Source organism: Lissotriton helveticus, chromosome 12 (assembly GCF_964261635.1).
Source record: "Lissotriton helveticus chromosome 12, aLisHel1.1, whole genome shotgun sequence".
Lineage (NCBI taxonomy): Eukaryota > Metazoa > Chordata > Amphibia > Caudata > Salamandridae > Lissotriton > Lissotriton helveticus.
In genome coordinates this window covers 777,394,990-777,413,072 of record NC_136073.1, presented here as the reverse complement: position 1 = coordinate 777,413,072, position 18,083 = coordinate 777,394,990, and the positions used below count along the sequence as shown (strand labels likewise).

The following is an 18,083-nucleotide window of genomic DNA, read 5'->3' as shown; positions in this document are numbered from 1 at the left end:
CCATTGTCCGGTGTGCAGGTCACAGGGGGGATGCCCGTCCCGTCCCCTGTCGTCCCCGGACGGCCACAGACGGCCCACCCTCTGCCCGGGCTCAGCCCGGCGTCGCCCGCGCGCGTCCCGCGACGCGGGAGGAAGGGCTCGCTTTTCACCGCCTCCCTACGGGAGCCCCAGCAGTCAGTCGGCGTCCCCGCCCAGCAGGGGACGCTGGGAGATGTAGTTTAGCAGAGACGCCCCACTCGGCGGCCGCGTGTGTCCTGCGGCGGCGGAGGCGCTGGGAAACCCTGGTGAACCCTGGTGGACTGCCGGTAGGTGTCTTGTTGGAGCCGGTATGGCCCTGATGCAAGTAGACTTATTTAGGATGGGAAGTGGTATGGATGCGTTCTTTAGGATTGTGCACATTGGATGCGTACACATTTTACATTCCTGTATGCATAACTGGTCTTTTAATTTTACATGACCCCATGTACAATTTATGGAAAATGAGGTCTAGAGTGGTGTTCCACATACCATTTTACTTGTTAATACTTCTCTTTTACTCTGTTTTATTGTAGCAAAACTCTAATCCAGACTCCACATTCTCACCTGAAAATCTACAAACTTGCATCGCTGACCTCTTTGTAGCTGGGACAGACACAACTTCCACCACTCTCAGGTGGGGGCTTCTGTACATGATCACTTACCCAGAAATCCAAGGTAAGAGATGCAAAATTATGAACTAAGGCCAATCTATTCACATTAATACCTAAAGTACTAGATACACACTAAAAATCTGTGAGTTAAGTTGGCACAATATCGTTTATGCAAAGATAAGGGTGACTGCCACCTTCTCATGATCTGGCTCCTACGGTGAACAGTAGGGGAGAATTCGGAAGCTGCTCAGCAAGAATCTTGGGGAATAAAACAGGGCTGGTTTCTGGAGTTACAAAACCCAGCGCAAGCCATGGTGTTAAAACTCTGAATATAGGATAAATCAAAAGGTAGTAGCAGTCGGGATATGAGCAACCAAAGATCATACAAGGCAAATGAAAATAGATTTTCTAGAGCATAAGAATGAATGTATTGGGAGATTCCAGAGAAACGCAGTGCTCCGAACAAATTACATGGTGTGCGGTTATTATTTGCCATTCCTCTTCTTACCTGGACATGAAAGGAAACTGTTACTGGACTCAAAATTAATGGCAAGCATCCAGGTCATGATAGGAAGAAAGATCCTTTTGAGTCCTTTCTTTGGTTTGATCCATGGTATCCTTCATTCTGTAACAGACCAACTATAACTTGAAGTTTTTTGTTACCCATATATACTAAACAAAAACGCTGGGTGTAGTTATATAGGATCTGAGGCATGGGGTTGAGATATACCTGGAGGATCTTTGCTGGCCCATTGTTTTACATGTGAGGAGTCTGGTTCATTGGCAGAGCTGTGTTCATTCTGAATTAGCAATGCAGTGTTGAAGCTACAGTATGGAATATTGGTAGCACGCCCCAATTCCTTCAGTCATAGGTCTCCTCACCATAAGTGTATTCTTCACAGACGTCGGTGGCAACTAGGGGTGTTGATGATCACACTGCTATCTCTGAGCTTGCCTTGTCTTTTTTACCTCACATCTCTGATGCCAGTCCGGTGCCAGCAAGAGATCGAGCAAGTAGTGGGCTGGGACCGCTTGCCTGCCTGGGATGACCGGCTCCAGATGCCGTACGTGGAGGCCACTATCAATGAAATACTGCGCTTTGGGAACATCACCCCCGCTGGAGTTTTCAGAGAAGTCACCAAGGACACCACCTTCCGAGGGTACCACCTGACCAAAGTGAGTATCCAGAAAATAACTGAAGCCAAACTCCGGTTCAGGGGAAACTGAGTAGGTAAAGCTAAAGAGGAAGTGACAGATTTGGTGTCCTAAGAAGATGCACTGGATTCTCGAATATTTGCAACTACAGGAAGATGTACAAGCTAGATCATTTACATTTAAGCAAGTTTTTGTTCCCTGCATGCCTTTATATCCAAATCAAAAACAACAAGTCTGTTTTCCCATTTTTACTCTGGAATTGTATAACTGTAGACATGCCTTAAACTATGGAGTGAATACTGGCACATGAATTAACGTTTGGGCTTACAGTGCTCCCTTGCTATCGATTTATCATCTGTGTAAAAGTGGTAGAGAAAGTGTAATAGGTTGAAAGTGACATTGTCACTAGAGTCAAAATTTTAAATAAATACAAAACTGGGTGATGCTCTAAGAGGTGGTATTTTGCGTAATGTTACACCAGTATATACATTGTCTCTTGGATGTTCTTCACTTGCACTGTTTCTCTCCAATCCCCTGGTTCTTTTGTACATTACCCTAGGTTTGTCCCACAGTTTTCTTAAAGTTTTATCCTCTAGAACTGACTTATTTTAATGTCTTACATGCTATCTTCATTCAGGGCACCTCAGTGATCTCTAACTTGACCTCCCTCTTATTTGACCCCTCGGTGTGGAAAGACCCCCATCACTTCAACCCCCAGAACTTCCTAAACGAGCAAGGAAGATTTGAGAAGCCAGAATCTATGATCCCTTTTTCTGCAGGTGAGTCAACGCTGCAAGTATTTGTCTGGGGATTTTATTTAGTGGTCTTACAGTCTCAGACATCATGTACTTTAGGTGGACAGGAAACCTATCTGGTTGATGCTGTTCATGGGTATTCTACCTTTAAAATGTGGGGCATCCTGCACAAATTTGGAGATGGCTTAAGAGTTAGGAGGATCCTTATAAGAATAAGTACACATTGATAACTTTACTTGCTTCGAATGCTATGCGCTCACAGCAGATCATCTTGGGGATTTTGGCAGGTCTCCTCATTAGAGAATCTGAGTTTTCTCTGTTTCACTTGTGCACTTTTTTTCTTGGACTGTGTTTATTTTCGGCTTGGGCTGTGAACTCAGCTGAGTTTGCAGTTATCTGCGCACCGCGGAGCACGCAGAGTTGCAGAAAAAACTCTGCTCAGCAAAACGTTAAGTTGGCGAGCGTGAAGAAAATCAAACACTAGTCCGCCTCCCAGTGAGATTTCTCAACGCGGGCGATTGCTTTGCGAAACCTTCTGTTTGCGTTGAAGAAGCTGCTGCTTGAGCAGAAAGAGGTACAAAAGGGGGTGGTGATGGACGAAGCATCTGTATCAAACACTCACACCCAGTCAAAAGATCTGGGTTCAATCCATCACCGTTCTTTAGCCCACTCTGCCACCCCAGTTCAGACATGGCTATATGCAAATCAGTCTGACCCTGTGCCTCATGGGAACAGTCCAGCCTGAACTGCCAAGCCATGTCTTCCCTGGACCGGAAACAAGCTTCCGAGGACCGGTTTCTGGCATTCCAGCCGTCTTCAGCCCGGCTTGCTTGAATCCAGTGGCAAAGTGAGCAAGGGACTCCCGTCTGAGCATACCCACCACACTTATGGCGGCCAAAAGCGGTACAAAAGGGGGTGGTGATGGACGGAGCATCTGAATCAATCAATCAAACACTCACACCCAGTCAAAAGATCTGGGTTTAATCCATCACTGTTCTTTAGCCCACTCTGCCACCCCAGTTCAGACATGGCTATATGCAAATCAGTCTGACCCTGTGCCTCATGGGACCAGTCCAGCCCGAACTGCCAAGCCATGTCTTCCCTGGACCGGAAACAAGCTTCCGAGGACCGGTTTCTGGCATTGAGCAGAAAGAAGCAGCTCCCTCTTGCGCTGCTCATGGGGAGGTTCGTGCTGATTTTTCAGCACGGAGGAAACACCCGGCACATCAGCGGGAACAGTGCGGTCTAATGCACTCTGCCTCTTGCATAACTCCGCATATAATCACTGAGTTTTTTTTTATCATTTCGCAGAGTTCCGCCCAGGCCTAGTTTATTGTTATACTCATCCATTGGCTCTGTATTTGGTTCCCCTTGTGTAAAGTCTGAAATTCTGAATGTTTTTTGTCCTTTCTGCATGGTCTGTTTCACAGGGGATCTGCAGCCTGCAGCCCACCCTTGGCTTTTAAGATCTCAGAAATATGTTCAGTGACAAAAAATGAAGTACAATTGGCTCCACAAACCCTTGCTTGATTTATGCACCAATCTTGATGGAAGATGCCACCTTTGCTGGCTTTGCTTCACATACATAACTGAATATGGTTTTGAAATCCACAAATAGCCATATTCTAAGACCTCATGTGCCAGATTGCTAGGTTCAGCTCCCTGGGAGCTGGGTATCTCATGTAGCCTTGGATCTGTGTGAGGAGATCCAATCTGAGCATAAATGTCTTGTGGGGGATGATGGACCTCTCCAGAAGTAAGGAGTACTAGGGTTGTCTGGCCCAGCTGGAGCCACTAGGATGAGTGTCAGAGATGTTTGTATCCTCTTTCTCACTACATATGAGAAGAGTGGGAGAGGCTAAAAACTGCAGGCAAATATCTCTGACCAATGTATTCATAGGGCATTGCACATGGACTCTGGGTGTGAGTACTTAGAGGTGAAGTTTGAGCATTTTGTGTTTTTGGGGGTGTCTATTTACAAGGTTCCTCAGCATTGGACGTAACTTTGCAGGACATGCTGGTGGAACTCCCTTTAGTGGACTGGTTGATACATCATGCTGAGAAGGTCAGCAAAAGTTGTTGTTCTTTCTTAGGAGTATGTCTTGGCAGATTGCACAAAGCCAAATCCCCTTTGCTAGTGCTGAGAGAACAGGAGAGTGTGTGCTACCCTACTTCTGTTTGTAGACATGTCTGTCATGTTGTCCATCTTGATGAGGACTACCTTCCCTGAAATGACCTGGAAAAAGTCATTTAGGGGTATTTGTTTGGATAGCAGTTTGAGCTAATTGATATGGTCGTACTGTTGAGGAAGCCACATCCCTTGTACGGTCATGTCATGCACCGAGGTTGTGAGAGAGGTTTCTGTGGTGTTGGTCACCCGCGGAATGGGGTATGATTAAGGCCTGCCCTGCAACAAGCTGTTGTTGTTCCACCACTGCAGGACAGTATAAGCATTGGCCTTTACTAACACTAGATCTTCCCAGTGATCCTCTGCTTGTGACCACTGAGCTGCAAGGCACTCTCACAGAAGGCTTTGAGAGAGATACTTGTATGGGGTACAGTGGTGATACACAAGGTCATCATCCCTAGGAGGTGCCTCACAGTTCAGACCGTTTGTTGACGATTGGGCTAGAAAAGAGTCCGCTGCTGTTGAATGCCTGAAATCTATGTTGTTTGGGGTAGGCTTTCCCTGTAACTGGTTCACATATCCCAAGACGGGTTGGATCGGTTGAGGGTTGTAGGTGGCATTTATGATAAACTCCAAGCTGTGGAGCAGGGAAATCTCTGCCTGTGTGTGGACTAGGCAATGCTGCTGCCTACCACCGCTCTTGATCAGCCAGTCATTGAAGTATGGGAGGAAGTAAGTAGCCCCCCTTCGTAAATATGCAGCCACCACTGCCAGGTACTTCGAAAATACCCTTGGTGCTGCAGTGACCCCAAAATGTAGTACTTTGAATTGGTAGTGATGTCTACTTAACAAAAGTGAAGATATTGGTGATGAGCAGCGAGTGGGTATATGAAAGTATGCTTCCATGCTATCGAGCACTGTCATGTAGTCATCCTGTTGGAGCACTGGAGTGACATCCTGCAGAGTTGTTGTATGAAAATGTTTCGAAAAGATGTACTTGTTTAGAGGCCTGAGGTCCAGAATAGGCCAGGACGGGCACTCCTTTTTGGGAAGAAGGAAGTAAAGGTGGGGGCACTGTTTCTGCAGTGCTTGTAGCTCCTCCTCTAGGAGGTCATGCTGAGGACATCTGTATGGGCCATGATTTTAGGAGGGGCTGTGGGAATTTTCAGGTGGTAGCTAAAACCCACTGTATGATCTGAGTTCCTCCCAGCTGGGTAGGATAACTTGTATTCTGCCTCCAACAGATGAGGTGTGCAGGAAACTGGCTCTGTATATACAATACCTAAGTAAGGTATTGTGTGCATAGAGTTCAGTGGAACCCCAAAGGTTGGAAGACTGAACTCAGACCAATTTGTTTTGTATAAAAATATTATTTTCATCCTATGTTATTACTAGAACCAAATCATAGGCAGAATCGTACTTCCCAAGACAATACACATTTATTATTAACTTGGTTTTGTTACCAGTTTGTAAACTTTGGCAAATACACAGTCGAAATAACTTTATCGTACCTTTTCTTACACAGCAAAGTATCTCTAGACACTATGTTGATACATTTCCTAAGAGGAAGGAAAATAAGGTCATGCGTTTTGCAGTATAATTACAGTTTGCCAGCTTAATTACAGTTTTGCAGTATTACAAACAGAAATGAGGTTACGTGCCTTGGACTAAGGCTCGGTCAAATGGGCTCTCGAATCGCACCAGCAGCGGCACAAAGGTGACCGGTTGCAGAGTGCAGGAACCATACGTTCAACAACGGGCTAAGTAAGGTCGTGGGTTTGGGACAGTGGACAAGCAGGCCACTAGGTTAGTCGAACAAAAACCTCCTGGGGTCGAGGTCAGCACCGTAGGGCCCAATGGCTAACACAACAACTACACTGCCAGCGGCACAGAGACAGCTGGGTGTAGGTTGCAGTTGTCGGGGTTCCCAAGGTTTCTCAGTGGCGACCGTCAGTCTTGGTCGATGCTGCAGATTCGGTCGAGGATTCCTGGGAGTCGGTCAGCAGCTGATTAGGCGAGTGTGGTCCTTGGGAGTTGACCTCTGGTGACCTGACTGCAAGCATTCTCGGACATAGTCGGCAGATTGGTCTTTTTGGACCGCTTCAGTTAGAGAGTCGGCTTCGGTTGCGGTTGGAGGAGACCTCCTGATAATGATTGCAGGCTTGAGTTAGAAGCTTGTGGATGTTCAGGGGTCACTGGAATCCAGGCTAGGATCACCGCATGGGCATCCTAAGGATATTGGGCAACTCAGGCTTGGGGTGCCAGGTGCTGAGTAGTGGGGAATCACACAGTCGGACGGATTCAGGATCGGTTGGTTTTGAGCAAGTCCGTTGCTCATGGAAGACAAAGTCTTTGAGGTTCTGCTGAAGGAGTCTGAGGTCGAGACAGGCCGGTGGGCTGGGGCCAAGTCACTTGGTGTCCTCCTCTTCCTCTCTCAGCACAGTTGTTCGGTTCTCCTTCTTCTTATTTCTTCTTGTCTGCTCTGGTCTGAGGAGGCAAGGTTCGGGGTGCCCCTAAATTCTAAATTTACGGGCCTTTCAGATAGGTACCGGTCTGGACCAATGGTTCTCTTCCTTGGGGTGGGTACACCCTCTATTATGCCACCCTCCAGTGTGATGGGAGCATAAGAATCACTCTGGTTTTCTGGGTCCCACCATCTTCAAGAGGACGGGGGACTGAGAGTTGTGCTTCACCTCGCCTCCCCCACCTGAGGGGTGGGGTTGGCAAAGGTGGGCACACCTCTCTACCTAACTTGGTTTCCCCACTGATTGTCCCACCCACAGTGGGGGTCAGAACTGGTGAGGGCCAGTTGCTGTGAGCAGCAAATGGCTGATGGTAGCTCACAAAGGCGGCAAGCCTTTGAATCTTCCCCTTCGTGGACCCTGCCCATCCTGGGGGAGGAGGATTGGCACCTGGTCCTAGGATGTGCTTTGTTTCAGGACCCAGAGAGCGGCAGGCTCTCGACCCAGGGGTTCAGAAAGATGTTTTATGGTGGCAACTGGCGAGCAGCCACTCAGCCAGGACACTAGAGGTAGGTTGTTTTTCAGGGGGCCTCTCAAGATGCCCTCTGAGTGCATTTTTCATTAAATCCCACAATGGCATCAGCGTGAGTTTAATGTGCTAAGACGTTTGGTACCAAACTCCCCAGTTTTCAATAAAGCTATTATGGTGCTCTGGAGTTCGTAACGACAAGCTCCCTATACTCTTTATGGCAGTACTGCCTTTACAATGACTAAGAATTGACGCAGGCACTGTAGGGGTACAGTGCTCATGCACCTGTGCCCTCACCACTGGTATAGTGCACCCAGCTAGAGGGGTGACTGACCTATATCAGGGCAGTGGGTTGTAAGCATGGCACACAGGGATGTGTGTTATGTTGACTCTTCAGTTTGTTCTGCACCAAAAGACGAGAGAGAGAGACAGAAGTAGAGGGAGAGAGAGAGAGCGCGAGAATGAATGTATGTGTGTGTGTGTGTGTGTGTGTGTGTGTGTGTGTGTGTTTATATATATATATATATATATATGTGTGTGTGTGTGTGTGTATGTATGTGTGTGTGTGTGTACAGGGCCTCTAAGGATTGCACAAATAGTGCTACAGTTCTTAGGAACGTTCCCTGATCACAGTGCCCTTGGTATCCATTGTACCGTTTACAAGGAACTTAAAGGTGGCCAGAGAGTTGGCAATTGGGTTTTGCAACATCACAGTTTAGAGAAAGAACATAGGCTCTGGGTACCTGGTTGGCAGGAACCCAGGGCACACTTAGTCAAAGTATAGGCAAAAAATGGGGGCAACCATACAAAAAGGGGCACTTTCATATAATGTGTGATCAGGTGGAGGAAGTAGGGTAACTCTCTGCTTCGCGGTGGAATCTATTTTACTGGAGCCACCTCTGCCCTTGCCTTTGATGTTGCCTCTATAGACACCCATTGGGTAAACAGTACCAGCCTGCTGGTGGAAAGCCTGCTGTCGACTTTGATAGGACAAGAGCTAGTTGGGTGAGGTGATTTTGGCTCTGCACCTGAGCTGTTGCTTCCAAAAGGAGCCTTTAAGTGAAGGAATATGCAGGGCACCCATGGATTTTGAAATATTAGTCCTTCTTTATCTTCCCAAGCATCTCATCAACCTGGGGGCCAAAGAAATGCTCGCTGTCATATGGGAGATTGATAACATGCTGCTGGGTCTCGGGTTTGAACCCAGAGATTCATGAGCCAGGCGTGTCGCCTGAGGACGTCTCTGGTATTAATGCCTCAAGAGGCTGTGCCCGTGGCATCAAGAACACAGCAAAAACTTGTATTTGAGATGACCTTGCCGGGGGCACTGTTTCTTCTCCCATTTTCCTATACTCCTCTGGTAGATGTTTAATAAGTTCCTGCATCACCGTCCATTGGCAACTTTATCAGGAGAGGAGTTAAAAAAATGTGAGTATACGCCCATGCATGGAAGTCCACTCTGCAGGTATTCTCGTGCCCACAAAGTAGATCTTTTTGCTCTCTTTATCGGGTGGAAGAGAATCGCCGGTAACCTGGGCGAAGGCTCGTTGTGAGTACTGTGAGCCACCAAGATGTCAAGGGGATCCCTGTTTTAGATATAATCAGAGTTACCAGCTGAGGGTTTATACTTTTTCTTATTTCTATGGGTTACCACCTTTGTCTTGACTGGCAAATTTTAGCATAGCCTTTATCAAGGGCAGAAACTGCACTGCACCCACAGACTAAGAGGGCGTCTCCACAAGGAAGCTGTCTTCCTTCTGGATGAAGTGCATGTCTAACTTATGGAAGGCTGTAGCACTTTATATGGCCTTGTGGTAGGCCATGGCGTTATCTGGCGTGGATACTTTGACTGATTGTTTAAATTCAGATCGCCCGGGGGATTGATGTTATAGTAAACCCAGGGATTGTCAGTGGGACCTGGATCCAGGGACTCGTTCTATGTTTCAAGGAGAATTTATGGACACCACAGGTTTGAGAAGGTGTATAGGGGACACCTCAGGTGACTCTTGTGGAGGCAGAGGAGGTGGTGTGCATGTACGTGGTGGTGGTGGTTGGTTAAAGCAAGGATGAAGGTAGAATACAAGGAATGAGGCTCATGTTCCTGGCTCTGCCCCTTCGGTGCCGGATTAAGGAAGAGAGGATCAAAAGAAGGATCCCCCTCAAATGTCTGTGTCTTCTGAGGTGTCTGGGACCAAGTTGCAATGGAAGGTCATTGAAATGCAAACTGGTTATCCCAACTCGTCGGTATCAAAACAAATCTGAGTCCTCTGATGGAGAACAACAACAATTTAACATGGAGTTGTTGCACATACATGTTCTCCTTTAAGGGAGGAGTCAGAGCAATAGTCATTGCCCTGCGCATTCCCCATGAAGGAAGGAGTCACGGCACACCTTGGAAAAAAAAAACCTACATACATCTGAGCCCAACATTAGATGGCAGGAGTACGCAGAGCATATGAATCTAGAGCCACACATACTCTGAACATACTGAATGTTATGCACTATCGCCAAAAACATGCACTTTAAAAATAAATGGACCTCTGCTTATCCTTCATTAATTTGAGCAAAAAAACAGTCACTTTGCCTAATTACTTTGTGTTCACCCTAGTCTTGATTACCTATGAGTAGTTAAAAGCATATATTTTCAAGCAACACCTAACAAAATTCCCCCTCTTGAGTGTCTCTCTGTTCAAAAACGCTCTAGTCCTCTCATAGGTCTGTGTTTCCACACCAGCACCCCCCACATGTTGTCTGTCAGTGCAGTGCTCATAATCTTGTTTCCAACTGTGTTGTTGTGAAATTCTTCAAAATTATGCATGTGTTTAGCATCCGAGTACAAGCCAGAGCTACCTAACTCTGTATAAGCAAACGCAATAAAACAAATAATATGCAATTTCTAGTTTCCTTTTTAGGGCTCGGACTCCTCCCCACTGAAAGTGGGAGGAGTTTGAGAACTAATGTTAAAGAAGAAAAATAGAAGTATCTCCTAGGGCCTTGGCGAGAGGAATTCCACACATTCCTTAGCGTTTTCTGTCATCTGGCCAGTGATTCGTCTTCCTTGTGTTTTCGTTTTAATAGGCTTGAAGTGATAGGGTAAATGTAGTTTTGTTCCGCCATTTTGGGCATATTTCGTTCGTGCTCGCGCAAAGAAGTACATAAATTATAATTAGGAGCTGTCAGGGTGCCTCCGTTAGTGAATCCAGATGGCCGGGCGCGTTCACCATTCAGCAGCGCTCAGCGCGCAGCTGCTGCATGCCAGGCCGGGAAAGGGCTTCATCAGCTGCGTAGTTTTGGAAATTGTCTTTTTTTCCAGAAAGAGCAACCCATGTTAAATAAATTGGTGGAATAGCTCAACCAGCATTCAACTGTATTTTAGGAAGATAAGCACCTGCTTTGCCAAAAAAAATGCGACTATTTCATGTGTTGCGAAACGAAATTTGAATACCTGTTCTTAAATGTACTGTTTCTTGAAAATCGCATAAAACCGTATATTTTCGAGATGCAGGCACACAGACTTTATACCACCGTTCGTTCAATAACTCCGCATTTGTGACAGCAGTTCTTACTCCAAGCACAACTACACAAAGCCCTTTCCACCAACGAGTTGCACTGATTCGCAAGGCCCAGACATGAACCCATCACATTGTGTATTTAAGGGAGAGTTTTACTGTACACGGGGACATTCGGGGCCTAGGCAGACGCCTTTTCTGTTTTGCTTTAGATAGCCGCACGGGGACGGGGGACAGGCATGTTTTTTTTAACCCGGAGCAGCTAAAAATAACAGTCATAATAAAAATGCATTTATTGTAAAAGCCGAGACGTGCTGTGGCTTCGCGGCATTTCTGCATCATCTTTCATCCGTCACAGACGTCACTCATTCATCTCTGTCGCAGCCGACGCTATTCTAATTATTTACTCCAAGGGATTGTTGGAAAGCTCAAACAGAATAATAAATATTAAATTATACGATGTCCCAATTAACCGCGGGTCGGATATACCCGGGTCTGTTTTTCAGAGTTAACAACATTTGTAAGTTCCAATCGGAAAAGAATTGCAAGGCCATAGAGGCGGGGGCAGCTGTGGGCCTCGCTCTCAAGGAAAATCTATAAAATAAAAAGGTAAATCTGGGACACGGAATGTTAGGAGCAGACGAGAGGCGCCGCTCAGTGGCACTAGATTAGGTCCTTAGCTAGTTCCTCTGATGCGGGTAAGTCACTCCTCAGTGCCTCGTCCGGGCTCGTAGGCGCTGGTTAGTGTCTCCCCGGGTCACTGGCACTGGCTGGCACTAGTTTAGCGCCTCGATGCCTCCAGCTGCCACACAGTTCAGGTCTGCGGGCTCCTTCCCGCTGTAACATGCGCCACGAAGCCCCTGCAGGAAGGGGCGGCGCCGGGTGAGAGTTAAAGGCAGGCTGGGGGTCGGTGCCCTCGGGGGGCGGTGATGCAATGTGTGATCTGAGGCAGAGGATGGGCCCCCGGCCGGATGGGCAACGCGTGGTCAGTGGTTTGGGCGGGCGCCCACAATCACACACACACTTACAGTGCATCGCTCACACGAGCAGAAGGCAGCCTGCCATAGAGCGAGGTATGGCATCCATCAATGAGGCCTGGCTCAGGCCTTTACATTCTTGCGTGCATTATCTTATCTTGCTTGTCAATGTATTTCATTTGCATGGTGCACACACACTCAGCACATGCGCGCTGTACCTGGACGCCCCCCCCCCCCTCCCCCCAGGTCACCACCTTGCTTTGTTGCTTAGTTACAGTTACAGTTGCAACGTTATGGCCACTGTAACTTGCATGCACCTCTCCTTTTATTTAAAAGGATTCACAACTTGTACTTTAATACTGTATACATTGCCAACACACACAACAACACACCCCCAGCCGTCAATGAATGCTTTCACCATGCACAAACACCAACACCACACACTTGTCACCACTCAACACAACACACTCACCACCACACTCACTCCCCAGGCTCACCCCCACAGACTCACCACCACACACTCACCAGCACACAGAAAACAACACACACAACAACACACCCCCAGCCGTCAATGAATGCTTTCACCATGCACAAACACCAACAACCATCATCCATCTGTGCACGCTTTTACCAAGCACACACCCACCAGCCGTCAGTGCACCCTTCCACCAGGCACACACACCTCCAGCCGGCAGTGCACTTTTCCACCAAGCAATCGCAGTATGGTACACTTTACTTTTAAACATATTCATATAAAGCACAGCATGCCACCATTGGTAAAATTACAATTCAACCAAGATACTTCGACTACACACCACATGCACACACTCCATAACACATGGCAAAAAGACATTGGCATTTACAATGCCATTAGCTCAAACTCAAATAAATCCGAGCCCGATTGCATTTCTAATGCTTGTTCTCATTGTTATTCCTTATACTCACCTTGTTCTGTTTTCCTACTCATGCCATGCTCCTGGTGTCCTTGTGTCTGGGTTTCTGTCAAGCACATTTAGTATCTGTGATTATTCTCATGCCTTGTCTCTTGTTGTAGGTCAAAGGGTGTGCCCAGGGGAGCAGCTCGCCCGGATGGAACTCTTCATGTTCTTCACCAGCCTTCTGCAGAATCTGGACATCTTTCTTAATGACAATGAGCGCTGTCCTGATTTCTCTTACACAACCGGTCTACTGCGTGCCCCGCATCCCTACAAGCTGAGCTGTCGGACAAGGCCACAGTCATTTATGCAAAATGCACAGCACTAATCTCTTAACCTGATGCCTGAATCTGGCCATCTCACTTATTCCCGAATGTAACTGTAAATATCTTTCTAATGCCAATTTCTCCTCCTCTGCCTCACATGTCCTTCACAGGAATTATTCCGAACCGAACTATAGACCTATCAGTACCTGAGACATTTTTAGGGTCAAGAAGGCCGTTTCTGCAAGGCACAATGTATAACTCAGCTGGATATAATGAAAAAAGGCAAATTTGAAAGAAATATTCAAATGATAATAATAAACAAACTAGAAATTACTAAGTCTACTTATAGGATGTGATCTTAGAATAAATTAACAACACAGAACTGAGAGCCTGAAGGATTACTGGTCAGGGCGCAATGGAGTCTGCGTGCCTGAGCACTGACTAAACTGCAACATAGCCCTCATTTTACGATGCATCTCACTAATCAGCCTCTACTTATGGATTCCCAGAGATCGAAAAGAAAGCCTCCTACTTTATAAGTATAGACCACAGGCACTCGTGGCACTGGGTGAATGCTTGCGAATGCTGGTATGAAGACCTGCATATTGCAGCAGATCTGCATTTCTAGCAGAGAACCATTTTTAAAGCAGTCCAGTTACTCCTGGACCATTGTCTCTCTCCCTAAGGCCAGAAGTCATGGTTCTTAGAGGTGCCGGGATCCCAAGGGGATGAATTCCCCTTTGCGAATCAGTTACCATCCTAACTCAGAGTAGGTACCACAGCTGACTCAGAAACAGGAGGGAAATGTCTCTTAAATGTCCTCTCCTATTTGTAGTTTGAAAGGGTCGTAAAAAGAGTTGATAGACCTTGCATCCTTGGGGTGGTTACCCCTGACTTTTTGCCTCTAGCACCTGTATTATTGACACTGTTCTGAATTCCGTTTTTGCTGGTTTCGATGCTTTGGGCACTTTGCCACTGCGGATCAGTGCCAAAGTGCAAGTGCTCCCTGTGTAAATTGTTATTGTGATTGGCTATCCATGATTGGCATATTCGTCTTACCAGTAGGTCCCTAGTAAAGTGCACTAAGTGTGCCAGGGCTGGTAATTCAAATGCTATTTGTGGGCTTGCAGCACTGATTGTGCCACCCACATAAGTAGCCCTGAAAAGAAGGTCTCGGGCCTGCCACTGCAGTGCCTGTACGCAGTTATGTCGATCTGGCCAGTGTACCCACTTGCCAGGTCTTACACTTCCTTTTCATACACCTAGGACAGCCCCATGGTAGGCCCAAGGGCAGGGTGCAGTGTATGTAAAAGGTTGGACATGTACTAGTGTGGGTGACATGTCCTGATAGTGAAATACTGCCAATTTTGGTTTTCACAATTGAAAGGATATGGGGAATGCTGTGTAACATGTTTACCTTCCCATAGGAGTGAGATAGAAAACTGGAGTCTGGTATCCCTGAACTCATAATTTAATAACACATCTTTTAGGAAGGATGGTTTTTAAATTCTGTGTTTGAAAATAGCACTTTTAGAAAGTGGCTATTTTCTTGTGTCACCTTTCTGTGTGCCTCTGCCTGTTTGTTGATTTACTGTCTGGTTTGAGAGTGACAGGGGCTGGGGTGGCGGCTTTAGGAGTCTTGGTGAGTCAGCTCTAGGCTGAATAGACCTATCTGCATTTGGAGTGGTGGGAGGAGTAGCACCTGGGCCTGAATAGGGCTGTGCCGGCCTTCCACAATGCTGGCTCCACCTCCTGTGGTGCGTCTGATGACCCTGGCACACTGACAAAGGAAGAAGTTGTGCACTGGCAAAGTGCACCCAGAACTGGTTTGGACTGGGTCCAGGACCCCTCACACATAGAGAACAAATACTTTTGGGGTATAAATATGAGAGCTGAAACCCCTGAACTTTAGACTACTTCGTGATCAAGAGCAACCTGTTGCCAAAGATGACAGCTGAAGAGACTGAGGAGAAGTACTGCCCTTGCTGTGTGTCTGAGGCTGGCCTGCAGTTTGCTATTTCTGCTGAGGAGAGGATCAAGGGACATTGCTTTGTGCCCTGCTTGAAGTAGGACTTTGCTGTGTTCCCTGCTTGAAGTAGGACTTTGCTGTGTCCATCTGAAGAAAAGTCTCCAAGGGCCTGAGAAGAGCTGGCCTCCTGTTTCTGAAGTCCCAGGCACAAAAAGACTTCATCCCCAAGCTTCCCTGACTTCCTTGCTGGAAGTTCTGAACTGCACCGAGGTGCCTGTAACTGTGTGTGAGGTCCTTGCTGCTGGGAGCTGGAAGCACGACGCACCAAGGGAGAAGCGTGATACGGCCGCAGCAGCCGCCATCACATCACCAAGGAAGCATGTCACTGCTGCCGCTGTTCGCCGTCGCATCACCGGAGAAGCGCGTCGCCGGACCGTCGCATCGCTAAGGAAGCGTGTTGCCGCTCCCGCTGATCGCCATTGCATCACCGGAGAAGCGTGGCGCAGTGCCTGTCGCGGCTCAAGAAACCACCGATTTCACCGCTTGGCCGTCGAGCGTATACGCCTCGCATCCACGTTGTTGCATTGCACAAGAGACGCCATTTTATTGCACCGGATCGTTGCAATGCATCGAGGCGCCATCTTGTCACATCGCAACCGGAGCGCAGGAAGAGTCGACTCATCGCCTTCTCTGTGACCCTTTTGTTTGTTCTGCGTTACGCATCTAAGGTACTTTGAGAGAAAAGTGTTGCATTTACCATCTACAAGTTTATTTTTTCAACAACTCTTTTTGAAGACATTCTACCGAGTATCTGTAAGTTGGATTTTTGCCGTTGTGGTTTTTGCCAAGCTACCAAGGGGTGAGCAGGGGTGGCCTTAAATGTGTATCCCCCTTACCCTGACTAGAAGCAAGGGTCCCTATTTGTACAAAGGTACCTACCTCTGCCAACTAGAGACCCCCAGTTCTAACATTGGTGGCAGCAGTGGAATTTGAACATGTATTTCTACTTGACCCACAGTGATTGGTGTATATCACTGAACTAGTGCAGACCACTATGCAACCACATACTGTGTTTTATTTTTTGGTTCTATTTTTTATATGATCTCGGAGTCATCCACGCATCATGTCTCAAAATGGTAAAGCAGCAAGTGAGAAGGCAGAATTGGAGTTTTGCATTGAGGATTTATATTCCTACAGAGTAGAGCAACTCAAGCAATTTTGCAAGGATTTGGGATGTCCCATGAGGAGTAGCACTAAGAAGAATGAGCTACAGAAGGCTTTAAAAGCTTGGTGGGAGAGCAAAGAAGCTAAGGAGACAGAGAATGCAGAGGTGGATGAAGATGCACAAGGTGATGGGTTCAGGTCACAGACTCAGAAACAGGAGGGAGACGTCTCTTAAATGTCCTCTCCTATTTGCAGTTTGAAAGGGTCGTAAAAACCCTTTTCTGAGTCAACCTTGTTGGATTTGCAAAATAGCCTAAGCGCATTATATTAAAGATGTTTTGTATTCCCAAATCTTTTATTTTTGCAAATATTGGACGGTTTGACTGCAAAATCCCTTTCTACGTTTGGCTCGTAGATGCTTCGTGGCCAATCTCATTAGTGAGATGGGGTTTGTTTCTGTCAAAATTTTTTGGGTCATCTTATTTTTTGAAGTTCCTAGTTGGTCCTTATAGATTTCTAGGCATCTTTCTGGGCCTTGATTGTTGCAGTGATATCCTCAGCTGGATTGTCCCAGCGCCGTCTAGGTTAGAATGGGAACTTGATATTTTGGCTATTGATGGTACAGCTGTTGTCCACTACAGGCATTTAGTTCGTTGACTCCTCACCACCACTAGCTAATGACATTCCTTGTTTGGCAGGAACGAGGCAACATTGTGTCTCCCTCATCTACTCACCACCTTACCTCATCCCTACAATTGGGTGAAGAGTGTCTCTAAGTGTGGTGGACAAACTTCTAAATGGGTCAGAAAAGAAAACTGGCAGGTGCCCATAAATTGAAGGACCAACCTATGTATTAAACCAGGAACTTCATTTGGGAAGGATTGATGGGCGCATTCATAGAAGGAACTAGATGATGGCTCAACAAGGCAGCGAGTGATGAAACAGAGGTGCCATCAAATGTAGTATGGTAAATACATAGCAGAAACGTGTGGCTGGGATAAACAATTAAGAGGATGACTATCACACCAGAAAAAAATAGATTTTGGGTGCTGCAGAGAATGGCATTATTGGAAAGAACAATGTTGGAATATTTTGTGTTAATGCCACATGCTCTACAGAAACATTTTTAGGTGCCTTAACTCATCTCCCAGGAACCTGCAATCTGTCAAATTAACTTTTTATCAGTGATGCAGTGCAAGCAAATGGTTGCATTTTGCATAATAAATGGAAATGCTTGAAAATAAGGTTTGCATCTTTCTCAATTTTCCGTTTCTTGCAACATTAAAATAAGCATACTGAACATAAGTGTAGGAAAGTGCCCGTTTTTGCATGGATACCCCTAACCTTTTGCTAGATACCTGATGCCAACTTGACGGAGTGTGTGCTAGAATCCTGCTAACCAGGCCCCAGCACCTATGTTCTTTCCTAAAACTGTACCTTTGTACCCACAATTGGCATACCTCTCGGCCACCTGTAAGTCCCTTTTAAAAGGCACACCTGGTACCAAAGGCCTTGTGACCAGAGAGGGCCTCTGAGAGCTGCAGCATTGTAATGACCTACTTCTCTGTATGTTTTGGTGCTTCTGTCAGTCACCAGGCCATTACT

At 46.7% G+C, this 18,083-nt stretch overlaps 1 protein-coding gene across 2 annotated transcripts in view; it reads left to right on the top strand.

Moving 5' to 3' along the window:
• Positions 1 to 17,722, top strand: part of LOC144799028 (cytochrome P450 2J2-like) — a 227,342-nt gene extending 209,620 nt beyond the window's left edge. For both annotated transcript variants that reach the window (XM_078670187.1, XM_078670186.1), the window contains exons 6-9: positions 552 to 693; positions 1,618 to 1,805; positions 2,422 to 2,563; positions 13,199 to 17,722. In XM_078670187.1, coding sequence (XP_078526313.1) covers positions 552 to 693; positions 1,618 to 1,805; positions 2,422 to 2,563; positions 13,199 to 13,407 — 681 coding nt within the window. In that variant the 3' untranslated portion in view covers positions 13,408 to 17,722. The remainder of the gene's footprint in view (positions 1 to 551; positions 694 to 1,617; positions 1,806 to 2,421; positions 2,564 to 13,198) is intronic.
• Positions 17,723 to 18,083: the final 361 nt, after the last annotated feature.